Source organism: Pistacia vera, unplaced genomic scaffold (genome assembly GCF_008641045.1).
Source record: "Pistacia vera cultivar Batoury unplaced genomic scaffold, PisVer_v2 Contig678, whole genome shotgun sequence".
Classification (NCBI taxonomy): domain Eukaryota; kingdom Viridiplantae; phylum Streptophyta; class Magnoliopsida; order Sapindales; family Anacardiaceae; genus Pistacia; species Pistacia vera.
The window spans coordinates 431392-441622 of NW_022196532.1; the positions used below are offsets into that span (position 1 = coordinate 431392).

The 10231-nt window shown below is 35.1% G+C and overlaps 2 protein-coding genes across 2 annotated transcripts; both read right to left on the minus strand.

The window, feature by feature from the left end:
• Positions 1-1202: 1202 nt before the first annotated feature.
• On the minus strand, positions 1203-2289 carry LOC116113339 (protein E6). The gene has a single exon (XM_031399489.1). It carries the CDS (start codon positions 2287-2289, stop codon positions 1351-1353), a length of 939 nt encoding a protein of 312 aa, XP_031255349.1. The 3' UTR covers positions 1203-1350.
• A 3653-nt stretch (positions 2290-5942) lies between these two features.
• LOC116113383 (transcription activator GLK1) lies at positions 5943-9552 on the minus strand. The gene is made up of 6 exons (XM_031399535.1): positions 8701-9552; positions 8223-8363; positions 7435-7785; positions 7233-7289; positions 6880-7002; positions 5943-6472 (listed from the first exon to the last, which is right to left on the minus strand). Exons 1-6 carry the CDS (start codon positions 9154-9156, stop codon positions 6323-6325), a joined length of 1278 nt encoding a protein of 425 aa, XP_031255395.1. The 5' UTR covers positions 9157-9552; the 3' UTR covers positions 5943-6322.
• Between the last annotated feature and the right edge of the window lie 679 nt (positions 9553-10231).

The window sequence follows — 10231 nt, forward strand, 5'->3', positions numbered from 1 at the left end:
TTCAAGGGGTGGGTTTTGAAGCTTATAAGTGTTGACCCCTCCTTCAAGAAAACCCGAAGTCCGGCTTGAGTCTCCAAAGTCAGGTCATGGGCCTAAGGCCCAAGTTTTGGACAAATATAATATGCAAGGCCCAAATGATCATGCTTTAATTGATTTCTTTTACTGTTTGTGTTTGATCCGCGATTATGTTTTCTCCCTTCTGGTTGTGGTTAAATATATAAATATGAAAATAATTAATTATAAATGAATTCATTGGCATAGAATACAACCTAAAATTTACTGAGTTTATGAAAATGCCAAACTTAATTGTCTTAATATATTGATGAAATAAATTTATAATATTAGTGATTCTTTCATAAGTTTTGAAGGAGATTAAGAGTTATAATTATGATATACGAATTTAACAAGAGAGTTTTAGAAATATTCATAATTGATGAGGTTTTCAAAGAGATTAAGAGTGTAATCAAATTATAAATTTAAGTCATGCTTAAATCAATATGGAATCTTTAATGATTCTTTGTTTTCAGAAATGTTTAATTACAACAAAAAATGGTATTGATTTATGATGTTAAATTTGAAATTAAATAATCAATTTAAATTTAAATTGATATAAAAAATCTAAATCAAGTGTTAGTAGTACTATAGATCAGATTCTAAACTAGTTGTTGAATTAAGTTACTCTTAAACATGCGGAGTTTGGGGTATTACATTGACGAAACATTAAGCTTAGCTAATTAATTTTAGTGAAGTCATGGGAAATAGGATTAACGTCATAAAAGAAAATCACAACTGTTTAAGTACATTATTAACTACATACATTTTATCGAATTTTTATTGTTTATTGTTTAAAAGAAAGGTAAAATTCCTATAGTATCGATTCAACAACTGGACAGTACGGTTAAAAACATTACTGTTGATAGCAAAACTCTTAACGCTAGTGACTGTTCTGTGATAGTCATTACATTCAATATATGTTAAAACTAGTAATTGTAAATTTGTATGAAAAGAGTAAGAATTAGACTGCTGATTGTCTTACACTGTCAATCTTTTTCGATATAGGATAGTTTCAGCTTTGATGTTGTCCAATGGTATATTCTCCTATTCATATCTCTGTCTCATGGGACTTTATTTTACTACAGTTTAGTGATTTGGTGCCTTGTTTATAAACCATAGAGACCCTGTAAAAGGTTTTCCTGCAAGAGTGCAAAACTATTCTTCTCTTTGATTTGTAAAGCATATAAAATTATGCAAATACAAATGAAACTACAAACCAAAATAAAAAAGGAAACATGTCGTAACTTAAGTTTTGTTTTTCATTTTTACTCTTTTTTCTTTCTTTTTTTTTTCCACTCAAGGCACATAATTCTCCGGGTTCACTTGATATCCCCCCGGCTGGTTCTCGTACTCTTCCATGGTGTTGAACTCATAGGTGCTCTGTGTGTTTCCATAAGATCCCTCATTCTTAACAACACCAATCTGTCTCTCTGATTCATATGTGGCAGGGTAATTATTTTCATTCTTCACATTATAGTAGTACTTTCCGTTCTCAAGAAATCTCGTGTCACTCATCCCTTGCTTCTCATTCTCATACCCGTTGGTGTTGTAGTTGCTGGAATAGCCATTGTTGTTGTAGCCTGTGTTACCAGTATGGCCATTGTTATTGTAGTTGCTGGTGTAGACGTTGTTGTTGTTGTTGGTGTACCGGTTGTTGTTGTTGTTGTAGTTTTGCATAAGTCTGGTATCGCTCAGCCCTTGCTTCTCAGTCTCATAGCCATTGGGGTTGTAACTGTTGGAGTAACCATTGTTGTTGTAGTTGACAGTGGTGTAGCCTGTATTGCCATAGCCATTGCTTTTGTAGTTGCTGGTGTAGAGATTATTGTTGTAGTTGCTATTTTGATTGCCTGTCTCATAGTTTTCAGCAGCACTGAGTTGTTCATTCAGAAGATCGGTTTCCTCAGTAATAGAAGTCTCAGTCCCTTTTGTAGGAGGAAACTGATTAGACCCAACCTTACCATAAAGGCCATAGCCACTTTCTCTCTCGGCATAAAATAACGTTGGTGCCAATGCTGGTGCTGGTGCTGGTACTGACACTTCAAATTCCGCTGGCGCTGGTGCTGGGGCAGGTGTAGGTGTAGGTGCAGAAATTTCGGACTCGGGGACCTTGTTGTTGGTACTAAAGTGAGTGAACTTGTTAAAAAATTTACTCTCTCTGGCTTGAATTTGAAGAGGAGAGAAGAGGACTAGTACTAGGAGAAAGAATAAAGAAAGGGATTTCGCGAAGTACTCCATTAAGAGAAATGTTGTGTACTGGTAGTGATAACATTTGTTCCCAGATTGTTTTTATAGAAACTCTAGGGGTGTTGATGTCCCCGGATAATTATGGCGTAGATCAAGGGGTGTGGGGTAGAAATTATAACGACTTGGAGCATGCTGCATGTGCTTTCCATGAGAATGTCTAATAGGGGAGGCACCTAATAATCTTTACTTCTTTTTAGTCCAAAAACGAGCTAAATTAAAGTCTTCAGTCAAAAGGTGTCATTTTCTTTTTATAAAACTAGGAGAACATACATCCGTTTTCCTTGCTTTAGAGGCAATGTGGGATCAAATTTAATTAGGAGGTCCACCCTCACTCCTAATTTGCGGTTGAGCTCGTTACGCAACTAAAGAAGGTGGGAGGCCACACACCATTATTGCTTTGGCCAATTGGCCTGCAGTAGTAAATTATGGCTTTATCTTCCCTCAGAGCCCCGAGAGAATCCTTGAATGTTTTACCTGATAAATAAAGTATTCACCCCACCCGCGTGTCTTTTTTTTCAATTAATGATTCAAGTAAAACAATTTACCTGGAGAATGAAAGATGACTGCACTGGAACTTTCTCCTACTCATGCATGTGAGAGATGAAGAGACGTTTTGTCTATTGGAATCTTATTAAATTAAATTGATCTAACTTGTACTTCATTTATGATATTTGAGCTCACTGGAGCAGTTGAGAGAACCTAAATGTGTATATTTTGAGCACAGTTTCAGTACCCTTTCTCTTCTTTGTTTTAGATAGCTCATCAAAGTTCAAGCTGACTGCTTATATAATCCATCTCTGCACAACTAAACTGTATAGCTTCATACAAGAATTTTGCTTCCAGAATATGTGTTATTATCGAAAGAAATGTGATTGATAATTTCATACTAAAGCTACTCTCCTTATCCATTCAAATTAATCCAATTATATTATCAGCCCGCTAATCCGGATTCCATAACAAATCCCTTTAAACAAAAACGTATTTATAAGATTAGTAGGACATGTGGGGGGCCAAAGTGTGTTTTATATTATAGGAAAAGAAATTATTAGTTTAAGTAATGTTGAAGGAAAATTGGGGGGTGGGGTGTGGCGTGATGATCGGAAGGTGGGTGAAGGCATTGACTTCAGATTGGAAGTCTGCTCCAGAAAAACACAAGACAAGTTTGATTTCAACAATGTGAGACATTAATAAATTATTGTGTACAAGTACGGTAATGGGCTGACTTGTCGAACTGGATAATTAATCAACAGATTTCCATTGGGCCCATTGCACCTCCCATTTGATCCCACGTACTTATATCTACATTCTTTAAACAAATAGTTATACTGTTCTTAAGCCAACCATTCAAAATGTTTTTCAGTATTTTAGATAAAATATCCTCTTGTGATCAAGCCTAATAATATTTCTATCATAAAAAAAAAAAAAAATAATAATCCTAAAATTATTTTCAAACATAATCCGCAAGGTCTTGTTCATAATAGCCCATCAAGGGTGTTAAGCAACCAACCCATATCGAATTAGCAGTATAGGCCAGATCCATGAACAAAAACAATATAAGTAGCCCATATCAAATTTTTATAACAAAATATTAATGACAAACTTTTACCAAATAAAACTACATCTGAACAAAGTGAGTTGCGGATTACTTTTGCGACTTTGTTAACATGTCGGTGTCAGGGCTCGGCCACGTCAGCTTCGATTACCTCAACGTTGGATTTTACGGTACTTCCATGCAGTAGTGAGCCCCTTTCGCGTCCAAAGATGTTGTGTGGTTACCCTTTTCTTTACTCTTATTTCAAAAATCCCATTCTCGTGATTCTTGTTATATTATTGGGCTTTATGGTGGGCCTTTCCACACCTAATCAGGCACATCTGATCTGACAGCACCGTTGACCCAAACGTCTCACTGCTCTGTGGTCCATAGTCCACACGTGGCCGCTACAGATTCGTCCCAAAATAGATCATGCCGGGGACCATCACTCATCTTCTTTTCTATTCAGCTTCATTCTTTACATTTTATCTTCTCCACCTGCACGGCGTCAACCCAATCGCTCAACCTTTTTATTCATATATTATTATTAGCTTTTAATAAATGAAATTTTCATATAAAGTTACTCGATATAAACTTATTAGACTTTTCATTTGGCCGTTCAAAATTGTAATTGCTAACAATGTTGATAAATCTTTTCAGCCGATTTGACTCTACAAATTAAATATCAGATTTTAATTAAGAATACAAAAGATTTTGCTGTGGAACAATTTAATTAGAGATTTATTCCCTTAATTGTTTGAATTTGTTGAATGGTAGGACTGCACGTGCAAATTCTCACCAGACTTGCGTTTGTTTCATTTTATAGGGCTTTATATTGATACATGTATTCATGTGAATAAACTGAAAAATAATAATTTATTCAACAAGGCGACATTGAACTGTATGTTTTTATTGCTGTTCATATATTTAAAGGACTGATTGAAATCATAAATAACGTAGAGTTGGGGTAGAAACTGGGACTAAAACTCTCTATACAATTAATCTGGAGTTTTGATGTAATGCGAACATATATTAATCTAAGTAGCATCATCCAAAACCATGTCTTTATCACATTAATGGTATCATATATATAATATATGTGCACCCATACACCTACATATATATTCCTTAATTTTGAAACAAAAAAAAGGATCAGTGGTAAACTTCAAGAATTATATATGTTACTTTCAAAACAAATGAAAATGAGGATATTTACAGAACTTCACATGCATTTTTGTTTGTGTGTGGGCACGAGAGACAAGGACTGAGAGGAAGAGAGAGAGAGCTCGTGTGTTCTACTTCTACACATAGATATTAGTATTACTCCCTAAATTAGGATGGATGGAGACATATATTTTATACATCCTCAAGAAAATGAAAAATGCCTAATTCTTACTGTTTTTATCTCATATTCCAGATGAATATTATTGTTAATTTTCTAAGTTTTTATGGTCGACTGTGTTCCACAATAATTCATACAAAGGGAAAAAAAAAGAAGTAGAATAATTTTCATTACGGACATATGTAGTTGGCATTTATTTTTGTTTTGGTGTTCTTAAGTGTAAATAAGGTACCACTATTGAGTGATTTTATGATAAAAGAGCAAAAAAAGATTCTACAAACTTCTGAGTTTGAGTCTCGCAAGGTACTAATAAGGGTGGTCATTGAGACGCAATTCTAAAACCAGGAGAATGTAAATTTTGAATCAGAACTTATTGGGTAAAAAAACTGTCAAAAAATAAAAAATTTCAAACTCTTTTATGTTTAGCATTTATACCTACGATTGTTCATTAAGTTCACAAAACATGATTTTTTTTTTTTTTTTTCAGCAATCTTCAATTTCTTAGAGAATTTTATACTTTTGGTTCATGGAAATGAATTAATATATATAGTCCCTTTTCATTGACATTAGTAAGCAGTTTTATCAAAACACTAATAAATATATGTTTGGATCACATTCTTCAAAGAATGTAATTATATTGAGATACTCTACAAAAAATAATATACAATTGAGCTTACATTACTGATCAAATCAAACATTCCAAAATCATGAAGTTAATCATTTGATCAATATTTACAAATTTTAGTGTTATTAATTTTATGAAAGCAAAACGTAATTTCCCTTATCTAGGCTATATGCTATCTCACCTTCTCAATCAAATAAATAAGAAATTCTCAATTAGTAACTGTCAACTGTGGAAATGCATGAAAGTCCTCAAGGTATTATCATCTCATATTCTTAAAACTGTTACAAAACTATTAGCGTTAATATAACACATCGAGTGAGCAGCTTGCTAGAAAACAGGAGCAGCAGCACTGAATAGCTACAAAGAAAGGCGAAAAGTAAGAAGAAAGACTCGCAGATTAGATCATTTTTACATCAAAGGCAAGAAATGTCGTCGAATTTTTGGTTTTTGAGGGTCCTGATATCCACCAATTAATTGAACGAGCCCTTATAATAAGGGATGTTCCAGTAAACCTGCAAGGGCTGGGTCAAGCACAACTGGGTGGTATTTTTGGGACTCCTTGTCGTTGTAATTCCCCCATCACACCATCGAGAGATGGAGGTTTCAGGCCGAGAGGAAGTGGCAGCCATGGCTTTGATAAAACATCTCCAATAGCTGCATCTATGCTCTCTTTCGACTGTCATACAACAAAGATATCAACATTCTGTTTATTACTTCTTGGTAAATAAGTAACTTACGAAAACCGAAAAAAAAACTTACAGTAGTCGTTAAGAAGTGTGGTCCATCTACAATTAATTATTGTTTTAACACAAACAGTTTTGTCATGATTTAGCTCCCTTGAACGTACGTTTGTGTTCTTATTCCAGACTAAACATTCTATTATGCAGAATACAACTTATTTACTAATGCTTTCATTCAACCATTGAAATTGGATGAAACAAAGTTACTCTTATGTACTGAATGTTCAAAATCCTAACCTGGAAAATAAGAGAAGAACGAATATATGTATGCTAGATTCAAGAAAGAGAATACCCATTTAATTTCTTATAGAAAAAGGAAAGTAAATAAGAGTGAGATCCTCACCGGATGGAAATCGACGAGAGGGTTGGGGCCTGATGGTGCTGTCGGAACGCCGATTCCGGGGTCTACTTTATACATGGCATGATGGGATGGTGGGACGCCTGGAACCGGTAGTGTAGGAAATCCCTGCGTGCATTTCACATATACACGTACATGCATTAAGTTAACAGGAAATCTCTATAATTCGTCAAACATTAATTTAGCCAAAAAAATGGTATTGCATTTATACTATAATGAGAAACAAGATGCTAAAAATCCAATCGTAGGTTTATACGATATAATTGATTCCAAGTTTCCAACACAGAAAGAAACAAACGCCTTGAAAGACTACAAAAGAGTAAGCAGAAATTAGTTACCGTAGTTGCAAGTGGCTGTGGAAAGCAAGGCGTTCCTGGGGTTAGTCCGTTTGGAACCTATAACAAAAATGAAAAAAAAAAAGAAAGAGAAAATTGCATTTTTAGATATACAAAAAACTCGTTGTTTTTTTTCAATCTGTTCTCTAATTAACAGTTTGAAGGAAACGAGATATGCTTGATAAAGCAAAGAGAGAAGGCTCACTCGTTGGTGATGATGGCGGTGCCAATATGAAGGGTCAATATGAGGTGGAGGAGGGCGTGGCTGAGTCCATGATGGTGGAGGCGGCGGCGGTGGTGAATGGCCTACATGTTTAGGCCACATGTGCATTACAGATTGGTCCATGGTGGGATGACCCCACACGTGTAAGGGTCTAAACTGGTGGTGCATGGGAGTTATGGGAGGGAAACCTATTGTGGGTGTGGGTGCAAGCCAAGGGTTAATCTCTCTCTTTCCAACTCCAGCTGCGGCGGTTCCATACATTTGCCGTCTCTGACTCCAGCTTGCCGCCTCCGCTTCTCGTGCTAGTAAATGCTTACGATGTGACCGATATTTCTGCACACATTAATTCACAATTCTTTATCTTCGAAACATTATTCAGTAAATGAAATTATATATATGTTTACACTATAAATCTATAATCTCTGACTTTAGAAGATGTTTGTAATTGTACGTAATATCTAGTAGCTTCAAGAGAGGGTCTACTCTCTCCTTTACAAATCTGACATCAGATTAAAAAAATTTCTTTTCCTTTGACAGTATGATGATTTTATTTTGTTATTTTTTTAATTTACTTCGGATAATACATCATCCAAGTGAACCCGTTTGCTTCCGGAAAGCAAAATTCAGACGCTAATAAAGCTCTGCCTTTGTAGGAAAAGCCTTTAATGATGAAGTTGATGGGAAAAAAAATTGAGGGGGAGAAAAGGAAGGAGAAATAGGTTTCATTTTATTTACAAAAGAAATTTAATGGAGAAGTTAAGAGATTGTACTTGAAGATGGCTAGCAATATTATGGCGAGTGAGACAATCGATTCCCATCAGCTCTAGAATCCTCGAAGGCACTGCCTTATCAACTCCCAGCTGCTCCACTGCTTGGACAAACCTCCTGTGCAGTTCTGGCGTCCAATCCACCTACACACAATTCAAGACAATTATTTCCCACAGAAACAAATCAATAAAACAAAAGTTTACAATTTAAATTTCATTCGTTTTCTTTCTCTTTCAACTGAGAAGTTAGATGGGACTCTTTGACAGCCATTGTTACAGGCAATTAATATTCACAAACTCCCATGAGTCTCGTGATCTACCTGCAACCCAAGAAGTTTGTGAAAGGACTCCGTTATTGAGAGAGAGATGGGTATCATTGTTCCTATTATTCTAGGGTATATGCACTAGAAAAATTTGGTAACACAGTAAAATTTAATTATTCAGTTGATGATCAAGTTAGCTCAACCCCATCTCTAATTACCTTCACTTTTCGCTTGCCTTGATTATTGTTCTTGGCTTGTGCCGATGATTTTCTTCCTTTCTCTCCATGATCTTTAGTGAAGGTTTTCAAAGGAGGCTCCTCTCTTCTACTCACAATCTCTTGATCTCCTTTACTCGACACTGAACCTGAACCTGACACCTTGTCTTCCTCCTCTCTTTTCAAATTATCCTCAACTTTTTCCACAGAAACTGATGTGTTAATCTCCGATTCCTCTCCGCCACTAATGGAAAAATCAGCGAGGAGTTCGGGGTCCATCTCCAAATCCGGCAACTCATCACCATCGTTGATGCCCATAAAAAGATCGTCGAAATCGATACTATCAAGCAAGTTCGTATCTGAGAAATCGGGAAACTCTTGTGTGTCGATAGTAAAACTCTCCATCTCTCCTTTGTTCTCATCTTTGGTTGTGTTTCTCAAAGGTGACACAGCTAACATTAATTCAAAAACTCAAAGCTGCGTATAAAGAAAATTAAAAAAAAAAAAAAATCTGAAAGTTAAATAAAAGTGCACGCTATATATATTATATCCCCACGATTAGATAAACTATATGGTGCTGTAAAGCCCTACGTGGTTTAATATTGCATGAAAAAAGAGAGGCTAAATATGGATCGAAGTTCTTGTTTCCTTTTCTGTTTGCGGTGAGATATTGGACAGAGATGCAAAGAGAGGAAGAAGCAGTGTTAATGGTTTTTGCAGTAGTATTTGTTTACTAGTTCTTTTAATGTAAGTGGAGTGTGGAGAAACTTGATCTCAACCACAATTTGTGTTGAGATCTCTGAGTGTATCTTGTTTGTTTCTACGTTTACGTTTTTGTTTTTTGTTAGGGCAGGCAAGACACACACACATATATATATATTATGTTTGTGGATGGCTAATATATATATAATGTTTGTGGATGGCTTTTTTTTGAAGATTATGAAAAATGTGAAAGGCACTTTTCAGGGTTTGTTTATTAATTTCTTTGAGGCTTTTATAAAGTGAAGGAAGGAAGGAAGGAAGAAGGAGAGGGAGAGGGAGAGAGAGAGAATCTGATTGATATGTGTTAATTTATGTATATCTATATGTTGTACAGTGTTAAAAAAAAAAGAAAGCGTTCATATGGGTGAACCAATTGATCTTTGGATTTTCTCCAATGACAGATGATTTTATATCATTCTGTTCCTGTTATGGAACCATTATTTTAAAACTATATTTATTGTTTTTGTCATTTGTTTCTTTTGAAAGTGGTGGCCCTTTCATTTATGCATCAACTTTTCACATTGTAATTACTCTTGTTTTTGGTAAAAGTAAAATAAATAAATAAAACTCAACTAATTGTCTGCTGAGTAATGCTTCACATATAAATTACAACATCAGTGTATATTTTCCATGTAATTTTGTTTTTTACGCAGTCAGTTAATTGAAAAGAAAAGAGGTTAAGGCAGATACAAGTAATTTTAGCAGCAAAAGCTCCCATACGAGGATTTCAGTATACCAGTAACGACAGACTAAAGTTAATATCTCCATTCAA